Genomic DNA, 13510 nt, shown 5'->3' with positions numbered 1-13510 from the left:
GCTTTCCGCTGCGCGTAAAAGAGTAATACTTGGCACAGTTGATGTTGACGACCCAATCTAACGATTGCGCTAGTCAATTTAGTGTGCTCAAAACGCCTTTCAGGGCCCCTTTAAGCGGCGATTCCGCTTAAGCGATTTCCGTTTATTGAGATTCTACTGTACTTTTCTCCTTGGCTCCGCCAACTTGCTCTTGGCGCTCATTCCCCTCACCCCACTACGCTGCATCTGGGCCTGGCGCTTGCTCTCCCATTCGCTAACCTTGCCCTCTCCACATAGCTGCGCCCGCGTTACCTCGCCTCGTCCCGTGAAAGCCTCGACCAGGCACAGTTTCGCTGTTGAAGCCGTCGCCGTGATATCAGCTTCGCAAAAATGCCCCAGTCAAGTTTTAACGGCATGGAGCTTCGCTCAGACTTGCCAAACTACGGCCAATCCTCCCTTTTCCCTCCATGACAGTGGCCGTGTGCGCGCTTCGCGAGGGCGATCAAGAAGAAGAAGAATCAAGAAGAAGCGGTGCCGACCCGTTGCCCCCCGCCATGGAACTCCGGTGGTCTACGCTGCTGCTCGGAGTCGCCGCCACGCTCCTGGCGACGTGCGCCAGAGCTCTGTGTGTCGTGCTGCCCCTCAACGGAGACTGGAGGGTGTACAATCGAAATAAGTGTACGTAATTAGTAACTTCCCCCAGGCGGAGTCTGGGCAAAAACACGGGCAGGTATACCCCCAGATTTGGACACGAAATCATTTGCAGGAGCCGCCACCTCAATTATTTCGTGTCCTTTCACTAACCCGGCAGTTGCGGAGTAAGAGGGGCCCGGGGCGAAGGAGGCCAGTGGCTGTCACTTGTTATGCAGTATATACCTCCGGTACCCCAATCGCCCGTGTATTATGCAGACGCTAGACCATTAACGTGAATATAGTCGCTTTCGGCAGCACCTCGGCGGTACCTTATGCGGCAGTAACTTTGCGGCCATTATTTCTTGGCAGTGTTTATTATCACGGCAACCGTGAGAATTGCCGTCAGAAATTTCTCACGCCAGTCGCCTCTGATTGGCCATGCACACCACCCGGAGATTCTCTGGGACAAGTAATCCCCGAAAACTCATCCCTACAGCTGCTCCTGTGGCGCTGTGGTATAGCACCTGCTTTGAAACGACAAGGTTCAGGTTCGAATCCGGCATGGCGGTAGATTAATGAAGCGCGCCGTAGTGTAGGGCTCTGGGTTAGTTTTGCTTACCAAGGGATCTTAAACGTCCAACGAAATCTCGTACATACGGGCATTTTTGCTTTTAAGCTCCATCAGAAAAGCGGCCACCATTTTTGAAGTTTTCATTCATCGCCATTTTGTTAATTCTTTTTTTTTTCTTTCTTGTTATAGCTACACCAATCAATCGACCGACACGACTTCTAGAATGGGTTGGATTACCGTTTAATACAGGCTGTGTTCTGTGTCGTTGGGATGGGTTATGTTATGTTCGTTCCAGTTGGTCTGGATATGGGTAGGTTATGACACGTTCGCATAGGGTAAAATACTTTTGGTAGAATAGGTTTCGTTACGTTAGACTAGTTTAGGTTAGGTTCGGTGAGTTTAGATGTCAGGTTACGTTGGGAGGTAATATTATTCAGCGAATTTTAGGCCAGCCAGCGGATATGGAAACTGTCGGGAGAATTTCCGGGAGGTAAGTCTCACGGCTGCCTTGAGACTAGACTCAGCATTGTTTCTTTTGAGGGCGCTTACCAGTGGGCGGCAGTCAGTTGCCTTTACATACGCTGCTGCTATTACTTTCAGTTGCTTAACGGCCACGTTAAGCAACTGAAAGTAATAACTAAGTGAAACGAAATCATAAACGAATGAAGCGAAGTTTTTAAGACTGCCAATAGTTTGATGGCCCAGCCATTTGAAAGAGCAGCCTCATACCTTCGCGGCAAAACTTTGGCTGACAGTCTCGACGTGAGTTGGAAGCCTTTTCGTTTCTTTTAACAGGAAAGCGTTTTATGCCGGGATACACCAAGATTTAACTGACGTCATATCCGTCACGGAAATAACGCCAGTACACCTTTGCCGAAACAACCCACCAGCAGGCCATCGCTCGCCAAGCACACCCAACAAGACAGCCGCCGACCCGCAAATCATGCTCAGCTGCAGATTTCGCTGCACATTTCAGTTTCGTATTTTACTGATTCCTATTACAGAGGAATAAATCACAGTTTCTTTTTCTTTTACGGCGGTCCGCGCAGCGTACCACTTGCCCGGCGTGGTCCCTGGCAATGTGTATACAGATCTGATGCGCGCTGCCATCATCGGCGATGCCTACTACCGCGACAACGACGAGTGCTTCGCCTGGGTTGGCCGCGAGAACTGGACCTACTCGAGGGACTTCGAGCGTGAGCTGTGCTTCTATCATTTTTAGTTTCACACACCTTTGGCTTAGTATTGGAATGAGCAATGCTGAATTTCGAAGAGCAGTTAAAAATTTAGTTAAAGCTCCTAATAAATAGCTAACGCTTGTAGGATGTAATCTATTGTAAAATGTTTCATCTACAAAGTTGTAGAAGGCATTAAACAATACTGGGCATAATTTCCGTTCGATTCACTAAAACGGCAATTAAATCTCGGGCTAGAATGAAATGTGGGAAAATTGCGATCGCGGCGCGGAATTTTGGCCGCAGGCTGAACAATGGCGGATGCGGGTGATCGGCGCAAACCCCGCGATGTCCAGTGCAGTGCCGCACGCGACGCTTCCCCGACCTTGGACGTTTTCAATTTGGCGCCTCCGTCGAAAAATATTCTAAATTAATAAACTTATCAAGGAAACTGCTGCATTCCGTGTTCGTTTCGTCCGCACTATTACAATTTGGTTCCATCGAATGTTAATTATTTTAACCTGACAAATTTCTGGATTAACTTCAATATGAAAAAAAAAACGATGACATAGTTCCCGCTATACCTTGAATTACTGTTTCCTTTGTTGCGATAAAATTACACATTTTTCATCTCAATATTCGACCCAAGTTACGCGTAACAACGTGAAGGCTGACCTAACTGACCTAAGTTAGGTCAGCCAGCCAGATTTTGGCAGCCAGCTTTCGGCGTGATGCAACTGTGATATGTGTTTGCCGTCAAAATAGCGTCGAGAAATAAAATTGGCACCCTTCCACTGGTGGTGCAAGGTTGGAGAAACGGCAGAGCTGACGGCCGCTCTCCCTTCGTCGGAGACTCGGCTGTTGCACCTGACATGGATTTCCGTACTTGCCGCTGAAAGGCCTCTATGCCTGGCAGGCCCGGATCGTTTTGTCCGCAGGCTTTCACGTACGTCTCTCACAAAGTGGACCGCGTTAGCACGCGCTGTAATCTGCGGCAACCGGCTTCGCGAACTCGGCGTGCACTGGCGAAGAGAAAGCACTCGAGAGATCACGCCATGAACGTTGGGCAGTTTGTTCTGGAATGAACGGTTGAACAATGCCGGGCGCTCGTCACCAGATGTACGCTCACGTACGCTCGGTATTTCTGTTTATGGATGGCGCAACCAAGCCCTGCTGTTAAAAAATGGACATTCCTGCTGCAATGGTTTCCCGCATTCGGATGTCAAAGATGTTTGCACGTCAGTCTTTCCTGCCGTCATTTTAAGCGCGCCAAATAAGACGACGACTGGTATACAATAGCCTCACGACTGGCAGCTTCACCAAGCCGAGTTGAAGATGCAGTCGACCCTCGTTATAACGAAGTCGTATGAAGACAGCAAATTAGTTCGTTATAACCGATATTCGTTATAACAGTATAGGTAAAAATTGGCTGTAACAAATGGACAATCTGGCTCGCGCAAAAATACTTGATACAAAAATTCACTTTTTAGGCTTCCAACCCACTATAAACAAGGCCACTCTTACCTCTCCCCTTATTGCATTGCAAGCTGTATGAGCCGGAACATGAGTACGTGAAATTACAACAAAACAAGGTTCACTTGGCAAAACAGGCCCGCGTGTTTATTTATACGATGAAGGATGTGATCGTCGTCTGGTGGCTACTCGCAGCACTGAGCAGGATGGAGTTTTCCACAGTGTCCACGAACAAAAGGGCCTTTATACTTCTGCGGTTTCGGATGTCGGAGGGTTTTTCGAAGTAAGTTCCCAGCCTCCTGGTCAAATATTTCTTCGTTATATCCGATATCGGCGCGGCTCACGGTTTCAGTTTTGTTTTAAAAGAATAAGTGCCATTGAAATAAAGGCTGACCTACCAAAGATCGTATTAAGTTCGCTATAGCCGATAATTCGCTATATCAGTGTTCGTTATAACGAGGTTAAACCGTGCTAGGATAATATATTTAGGATCGTGAGCATCGACGTACAGTCAAGAACAAATGAAACGCGTTCACAAAAATATGAATCAGAACACACGAATAGCGCGATTTCTTTCCATGTAATCCAAGTTGACGTGTGGATTAATTACAGGGACAAAGATAAAAAATATAGTTTTCAAAGCATACCGATATATCGAGATTATTAGACTTCTGCGAACAGTATTTTTCAATTTTCCGTGTACTGGTTCATATTTTTCTGTTGGCATTTCATTTTTTCATAACTCTACACACATATAAAGGCCTGTCGGAAAACAACAAAGTGACACCAACCACGGACCTATGAAACTTCGAGGGAAATTTTCCGAATGTTGCTATGAGCCCTCCTATATCCCTTGTTTATTTGTTGAAAAGGCCTAATTTTACATGCCATTACTGTTCGAAACTTGTTGAGCGGCTACGCGAATATTAGACATATTTATATTTTGTTATCATGCTTAAAGGGACCCTGCAACACTTTCGATAGACACTTTCACTCCTTCGCGTCTGGAAGCACCGCGAAAACTGTAGTCATCGCCAGCACGCAGCAGCACTGCGGCATTTGCTCGTCGCAGCAGATATGCCTTCCGTTTCTGCTTTGTTTTTGTGGCTTTATTGTTATCTATCATCGAAAAGCATTATCGAAAAGCGTTATCGAAAAGCGTTCATTGCTGCAACTGAAGGAAAACCGGCAAACAGCCACTACGTGGGCTTAATGACGTAATTCGAACGGTAGAAAAACGTCAAGACAGGGATAGAGAGAAAAATCTTTTGAGTTATCTGATGGGCATAGAGCAGTAATTTTTGGCTGAGGTTCTCTGCGACCCCCTAATCTGAGTACTTGGTGTGTTTGGTGACTACGCTCTGCAAGCATTTAAGATTTCAAAAAAAAGTTGAAAAAAGTGTTGCAGGGTCCCTTGAAAGGGACAATGAATACAACGTGCAGCTGTCCTTCATTCGATATTTTTCACGTATAACTAACAAGTATTCTGATTTTTACGCAAACTACAATACATTAAGCCGTACTATAAGGAAATAGAACAGCAATTGGTGAGGTCAAAGCAAATTTTCCGCACTTTCTCCGGTGACGTCAACGACACAAATCTGGGATCTGTTTCCTCAGTAAGAGACACCGGAAATAACTGAGAATTGCCTGCTTAAAATTCCCAATGATTGAATATTGAAATTAAAATACGGCTGTTTCGTAGAATTGAGGCAGCTAAAAAATGTCGAGACAAGAGAAGTGATACGAGAAATCGCTTGATCACAATCAACCCTAACCACAGCCGGATGCACTAACCACAGGGAACGTTGCATCTTCTTTTAGTGAGTATTGCAACAAGGCTGCTGTCCGAAGCGACGAGCTTTAGGTGGGGTTGAAACCATATTTTAACCGCATAAAACCGACGACAGTGCCGCTTTCTTAGATAAAAACTGGACCATGACCATGCCCTCACATAGGTGATGTGCACCTTGCAACAGCTTTACTTAGGTTTCAGTGAAGGCGTAGTTTTGGTTTTGCGTTAGCCTGCACCATTTTCATGGAGTACGTTGACGGACTGCCTGGTTCTTGGTGATCAATGGAATATGTCCCTAATTATCGCGAAAGAAGGGGAAACTTGGAATTTACTTTTAGGGTCACCTAACTCCAGCAAAAGCAACATCGATGTGTAAGGATGTATCGACGTATGTAAAAACGTTTGTTTTTCGAAATTAAGCAACTGGTCAGACGTATTCATTGTTTCTTTAGGTCTTACGTGTAGAGTTTGACAGCAATGATTTTTTCTTTTTTTTTTCCGGCGCAGTAAAAGAGCAGCACACGCGGAACCGTCGGATACTACTAGTTGCCCACGGCGTCGATACTGTCGCCACCGTCTACGTCAACGGCGTCCCTGTGGGCAATACGGACAACATGTTCGTGCGCTACGTCTTCGATATTAAGCAACACATCAAGGTGCGATGCTTGTTATCATTGCAGTAACAGGTCATCATGTCTGGTCTCTTGAACGTAAAAAAATATTTAACAATAGTGATGCTTCTGAGAAAAGCCTGGCGGTTACAGTTATTTGCGTGTGTTAGAGCAGCCGCGTATAAAATAATAGCCGGAATGAGACCTGAAAGGCAGACATTCGCATGCATTTTAACTCGTAGCGTTAAGGTTTAGGGCAGCAACATAGCTGGTGTCGGCGGCGGCATTGACCGTTGGTGAAAAGTTCCGTAGCGCCGCCTTCTGGCGTCCACCGAAACTCCTAGGATAGAAATGCGCCGCCCCAGCAGATGTGCGAATAGGAGCGGAAAGTTTTCACCGCTTGCGGGCGCCGCTCGGGAGTACAGTGACGTCAGCACTAGGGTTTAAAGGGCTACTAAAGTTCTTTGAAAATTGGGTAAAATAAATTTTTGAACAAATAATGCATTAGTCAGTTTATGCCTGTGAACATTTTTCGGCATTTTTAGCTTGGGGACAGTGGTATATACGTCAGTAAAGTTAACCCTACGCCTCGCCAAATTCTCGTTACCGTACCGCCGGAACAGCGAGAAGCCCAGAGGCAGCGACCGGAAGTAACGTCATATTCGGAAGACGACCATCGACGTGCGCGGCCGCTTCGCTGTTTCCCAGTTTTCTGGGTGAACTTGGGAATTAAGAAGGCGCGTAATCTAAACTTTGCCAACCTTTATTGTATTCATTGCCTTTATTGTCTTGAATTAAGGGACAAGAAGAGAGCGGAGTGGGTCAGGGAACAAACGCGTGTTAAGGACATATTAGTAGAAATTAAGAAGAAATGGACGTGGGCAGGGCATGTAATGCGAAGGCAAGATAACCGTTGGTCATTAAGGGTAACAAAGTAGATCCCTAGAGAAGGCAAGCGTTGCAGGGGGCGGCGCAAAGTTAGATGGGCAGATGAGATCAAGAAGTTTCCGGGGATAAATTGGTCGCAGTTAGCACAGGACCGGGGTAATTGGAGAATAATGGGAGAGGCCTTTGCCCTGCAGTGGACGTAGATAGGCTGGTGGTGATGATGATGATGATTGTCTTGAACAGCCTCTGCGTGGATTTTTATCTATAATGCTACTGTTTTTAAGTGCTTCCCTAAAGAGACTACTAGGTACTAGAGATTTTCTACCTCAGCGCCCATGGCTACTTCATTGCCTTCACGAGTAGTCCGCGTCGGCCGTGTCGGCAAGTGCTCTTTGCTTATTACCCGAAGCGGCGGGCTCAGACAAATAGGGAGGTGTCCCAAGTTCCTGATCCATTAGAAAATTTAGGGAACCGCAATCTCTGGGTTCCGCAATCGTCTTGCTCATTTTTCTCTCAACATTGCGGGCTATGACGATAGCATCAATAAGTACCTAGCTTTCGCGTGTCGTTAGCAAGAAATAAATTAAGCTGGGAAGCATGAAGCGTTTTCTGCACGCGGAAGCGCTCCGCACACACGCCGGTTGAGCATGCCCTGTTACGATTCAGTGCGAAGTTAGCCTGGTCGCGCGTGCCGCAAGCTTCGTGTAGTGCACTTGTGCCTTGCGGAAAGCCTGCCCTCCTCGAAAAATGCGACGCAGGCTCCGCCAGCGATGACTCGAGACGCGGCAGTTACAAAACCGGAATCAAACTTCTTCGTGTTCAGGCGTGTAACGGCGAAGCGGGCTCCACAGCCGAGATCTCCTCTCCCCCTCTATCTCAAATTCAACTAGCGCTGCTACTGCCGGCCCTCACGAACACGGGAAAGAGGGTTGTGTGTGTCTACTATTTTTCGGCGGTGTACACAGAAGCACTGGAAAACCCCGCAGCCATTACGGCTTCTGTGTATAAAACCCACCCCCTCGATGGATAGATTCCTTCGTTTTGTAGAAGCGAAGCAATGCTGACGTCCTATCAAGTCACGCTGTAACCTCGCCCGGAAGGGCATTGTTCGTATAGTGCTTCGGCTCACCTCTCGGCTTGCAGTAAACCAGTTAAGTTTGCCTTCGGCTTCTTGTCGTCATCACTAAGGCAGCAATTTTTGCTGCCCTCTTGACCACCCCGCTACCACGCATGACGGAGGTGACAGAGCCTGGTTCGGGGACACTTTGCCGAATGTATCAGCCGGTACGGCCAGCGAAGCGGCTCGAACCGGCGCAGCCCGTGGCAGCAACCGAGGGTAGCTGCTGAAGCAGAATCATAGCAATCACGAAAAAGAAGGTAATTATGCAAGGGAGTGGATGATAGTGTGGTGAAAAATTGAGCTAGGGATTGTTATTCGAGGGTATTTCGAAAGGGGTGATCAAATTTGTGCCTTGGTCGACCTGCCGCGGAGAGTGAGAGAACCAGCACCAGCCCCTGCCAGAACACGCGATGCGGCGAGGGGTCGAAGGATGGCGCTACCTGCGCGCAAGAATACACACAGCACCGACAGCTAAAATGGAAATCACCGTGAAAATAAAGTTCCACACGAGAGAAAGGGGGTGATAGTGGGATAAGAAACTGTGTTAGGAATTGTAATTCGCAAATGTCGTGATCCGTGACCGAATATCTGCCTCGACGCTAAGCCTAAAGCTCCCAACATCCGAGCCGATCCGAGCAACTGAAGCCGGCTGTCACTGCGGGCTGTTGGGAAGACGCTCACCTAAAACTCGTCGCGCGCGAGCGTGTTGCGTTTGGATTCTCCTAACTTTCTGGGGGACCCCAGCGCTCGGTTCCCCTCATCTGAAACTGCTTATGTACCGCATTCCCAAGCCTAACGTTCTTTACGCGTACTCGCCACGGAGCGACCCGGCACCAGCAACCGTGCGCGACGCGGCGGCTACATCCCTGCTGCCTGCGCGCCGCAGGCCGCTGCACACAGTTGGTTGGCGCCTGCCCGATAGTAAAAACAAAATTACACGTGCCAAGAAGAGAACGGTGGTGAGTTGGAAAGTTGTGTTAAGAATAGTGAAAGCGACGATCCAATAACCGAAAACCGAAGTTGGCTGGTAGTCGTCGGGGGAAAACCCCTTTCTAAACCCCACCGTGAGTGCACTTGTTGCGTTTGTTTCCTTCAGGATCCCCTATACTAAGGAAAGCTTGTGTGCGTCTCTCATTCCTTAGAAGACTTTCTGGCCCGTTTCTGAACGGGAACAAAATGATCTTCTCAGGCGGAATGGTCACCGTAGCACTGGCACTTCCGAATATGACGTCATCTACCACCGGCTAATCGGGAAAGGCAGCCAGAATTCTGATCGCGCTCTCGGGGAAAGTACGTTTGTTTTGGCAAAAAGAAGCGGTTTTGGTGCATTTACACACGAAATAAATGTTTTTTTTTAATTCAGCTTGAAGAAAACTACGAAGCAATGCCCCCAACAAATTTTTTTTTGAAAAGCTCTTCATTAGCCCTTTAATGCGCCGTGGCGCGTGCTCACTCCTTGCGCTGCCGTATACATGTTCCGGGTGCATTACAGTGTTCCTCCCCACAAGAGTGCGATAAAGCCACCACGTTCGACGCTTACAGACGAAGCTCAAGCGTCCCCCAATTTTTTGGGGGGACAGCTGTGAAAAAGTGGTCTACAAAGGCTGTTTGTAAAGTTATTGGTGCCGGGACGTACGTCATGGGAGTGGTCAAACGGCGATCGCGTCTTAACCTATTTAGTTTAGAAAGGTAAGCATAATGTGCTGCAGTTATTTTGTTGTTGGTTGCATTTTCCAGTGCTCGCATTTTCCCTCTTTTGTATTTTTATGCTGCTCGATATGCTTCGTTAATCATGGTTATACGGTCACCTCTATTTCAGGAGCTCATAGCGGGGCTTCATAAAAACACTAACATTAATTGCTTACCGCAGAAGCCACAATTTTGTCTGCTATTGATATGAACATGATAAGGCGGGGGAATTGATAAGGTGGGGGAACACACCTTCGGCTTGTCTCGGCACGACTCGTCTTGGCTGGTCTTCATTGGCGTCTTTTGGGCTGGGTATACGGGGCAGGGGACATTTTTGACTTCTGCTCTCGGCTCGGCTGGCGCTGCCCGGCGCGGCTTCCTTATCCTTGACGGCTGCGTCCATGCCGACGCGATGAAAAGCTGAGGGCCAGGATGGGGCTGAACCTTCACACTCTACCAAAATATAGAAGTAGGCAACATTTGACATGTCGACCGAAACCCTAGTTCTTATTTTTTGTATCTAGTTAAATTGAAATGAAGGAAAGGGCCTCGATTCCAAGCATGTGAACAGTGAAATGGTGTTTTATAATTTGTTATAGCGACGAAGAAGGGGCTGGATTCAACCAGAGAGCCGTGGAGATGCGCTTTTTGCGAAGGGCAATCGCTACCAATAAATGGTTAATCGAACAAGCACGGTAGTACGCACTACAGAAAGTTATGTGTCGCTGCGTTCGCAGGTGGGCCACAACAACATAAGCGTGGAGTTCACGTCAGCCGTGGCGTACGCTCGCGAGCAGACTCGCGCGTACAACCGCGCCATCCCGCCCGAGTGCCCGCCCCAGCGCCAACGGGGCGAGTGCGGCGTCAACCGGCTGCGAAAATCGCAGTCCTCCTTCAGCTGGGAAATGGCGCCCTCCTTTCCTACGCAGGGCATCTGGTGAGTGGTTCTTTTATAGCGACAGCTCTGCTATACTCCTGGCACAAATCCAATGAAAATTACGCCTCGTTCCTTAAATCTGAACTTCAAGCTTAGCCCAGGGGCGGTATTCTGAAGTTCTGTCCGTTGTGTGTCCGTTTCAAAAGTTTCAGTTTTGAGCAAGCCGCTGAAAGCGAGCACCAGGATGTAACGCAACGCAAGCACGACGGAGCTACTGCGTTGAGCCACGGCTTCTCGGAGCAGACGATTTTGGCAGTTCTAATATGAATACACCGGTCACCGCACTGTTGTTGGCTCGCCAGCGGAACACGAGGGCAAGAAATAATTTTGACCCGTTCGAAAGGCCTGCAGACGCATTCCACCTCTCGAAGAGGGCTGTGCGGTAGCTGTGCGATGAGCTACGAGACGAACGTGGCCGGCGGCAGCGCAGGTCCAGTGTTTAGGAAATGAAATGAAAAGGCTCTTTCCGTAAAACAAGTACAATTTTATGGAGGATATTTAGGGGGGAAAGGTTGCGGGCAGGCAACTTGACTTGCCCTAAAATCCAGGTCCTCAGGCAGCAGCGGAGCAACAGCACTGATTGAAAAAGGAAGAAAATAAAGAGAAAAAAAAACAAGAGAGAAAGATATATATACATACCAAGGTTGCAGTCGTCATTGCCAGTGCTATTCGGCTTTTTTCGAATTATTTAATAGGGCCGAATGACGTGTGCTTGTCACGTTTCTTTGATTCATTGATAAATAAGCGAAAATATAAGCCGAGAAAAAATCCGCCGTTTTTCCGGGAGCGGGACTCGAACCCACATCTCCGCATTACCGGTGCGGGGCGTTCGCCATTACGCTATCCCCACAGCGGCTTCTCTCTCGACTTTAAAGCGGAGGTTTATATTTACAAGAGCTCTGAGGCCGGTCAACTAGCGCCGCCCCTCGACTACCGCGGGAGACGTAGAACGTCTTCTTTCCCAGCGGCCGCCACGTTCTACGGCCGAGACGTTCTACGGCCGAGACGTTCTACGTCTCCCGCGGTAGTCGAGGGGCGGCGCTAGTTGACCGGCCTCAGAGCTCTTGTAAATATAAACCCCCGCTTTAAAGTCGAGAGAGAAGCCGCTGTGGGGATAGCGTAATGGCGAACGCACCGCACCGGTTATGCGGAGATGTGGGTTCGAGTCCCACTCCCGGAAAAACGGTGGATTTTTTCTCGGCTTATATTTTCGCTTATTTATCAATGTATCAAAGAAACGTGACAAGCACACGTCATTCGGCCCTAATAAATATTTCGAAAAAAAGCCGAATAGCACTGGCAATGACGACTGCAACCTTGATATGTATCCTTACCGAGTCCCTCGTCCCGTATCTCTCTGTTCTGCTACATGCATTACGAGGCACTGGCTCCAGCAGTTCGGATATGCCAATTGCTAACCCCGACCTCCGACCACGTTCTACGTGGCGGCCGCTGGGAAAGAAGACGTTCTACGTCTCCCGCGGTAGTCGAGGGGCGGCGCTAGTTGACCGGCCTCAGAGCTCTTGTAAATATAAACCCCCGCTTTAAAGTCGAGAGAGAAGCCGCTGTGGGGATAGCGTAATGGCGAACGCACCGCACCGGTTATGCGGAGATGTGGGTTCGAGTCCCGCTCCCGGAAAAACGGCGGATTTTTTCTCGGCTTATATTTTCGCTTATTTATCAATGAATCAAAGAAACGTGACAAGCACACGTCATTCGGCCCTATTAAATATTTCGAAAAAAGCCGAATAGCACTGGCAATGACGACTGCAACCTTGATATGTATCTTTACCGAGTCCCTCGTCCCGTATCTGTCTGTTCTGATATATATATATATATATATATATATATATATATATATATATATATATATATATATATATATATATATATATATATATATATATATATATATATATATATATATATATATATATATATATATATATATATATATATATAGCGAATCAGAATAGGAAATGAGGGACTCGTAGAAATAACACAGAAATAAGGGTTGGCAGTCAAGAACACCTCGGAAAGCAAAGGGGAGGTCGTGTTAGCTCATTGAAACAGATAAAGAATTTGGAAAGAAAGAAAGAAAGCGAAGAAAAAATGCCCGCCAGGTGGGATCCGAACCCACGACCTCCAGAATACCGGTCTGGTGCGATAACCACTACGCTACGCTTTTTCTTCGCTTTCTTTCTTTCTTTCCAAATTCTTTATCTGTTTCAATGAGCTAACACGACCTCCCCTTTGCTTTCCGAGGTGTTCTTGACTGCCAACCCTTATTTCTGTGTTATTTCTACGAGTCCCTCATTTCCTATTCTGATTCGCTACATGCATAGCGAGGGCCTCTGTTCTGGCAGTCTTGGTGCCATAGGGAGCTTAAGAGGGTTCAACGCTGGTTGACCACTCTCGACATGTCGTAGACACTCGAGTCACGGCGCGGGGATTAAAAAAAGAAGGTCCCCTTCACCCCGAGAAGTCAGAGTGGCGCTGGCTACCACCCCCAAGCACAGGAACAAAATTACATCGACATAAATACCCCAGAAAGCGGGGGAGAAAATCGCCCCGCCGTAGCGTAGTGGTTATCGCACCAGACCGGTATTCTGGAGGTCGTGGGTTCGGATCCCACCTGG

General features: G+C 47.8%; 1 protein-coding gene across 1 annotated transcript in view; it reads left to right on the top strand.

Annotated features, from left to right (window-relative positions):
- The first annotated feature begins 385 nt into the window (after positions 1–385).
- The window catches only part of LOC144179769 (beta-mannosidase-like), a 77856-nt gene continuing 64731 nt past the window's right edge, over positions 386–13510 (top strand). Inside the window, exons 1-4 of the mRNA XM_077708208.1 lie at positions 386–657; positions 2233–2379; positions 6134–6282; positions 10672–10871. Of these exons, the coding sequence (XP_077564334.1) occupies positions 447–657; positions 2233–2379; positions 6134–6282; positions 10672–10871 (707 nt within the window). The 5' untranslated portion in view covers positions 386–446. The remainder of the gene's footprint in view (positions 658–2232; positions 2380–6133; positions 6283–10671; positions 10872–13510) is intronic.

Source organism: Haemaphysalis longicornis, unplaced genomic scaffold (assembly GCF_048455015.1).
Source record: "Haemaphysalis longicornis isolate Haplotype H1 unplaced genomic scaffold, Haemaphysalis longicornis Haplotype H1 scaffold_4, whole genome shotgun sequence".
In the NCBI taxonomy this organism is placed as follows: domain Eukaryota; kingdom Metazoa; phylum Arthropoda; class Arachnida; order Ixodida; family Ixodidae; genus Haemaphysalis; species Haemaphysalis longicornis.
This window is presented reverse-complemented; position numbering and strand designations above follow the sequence as displayed.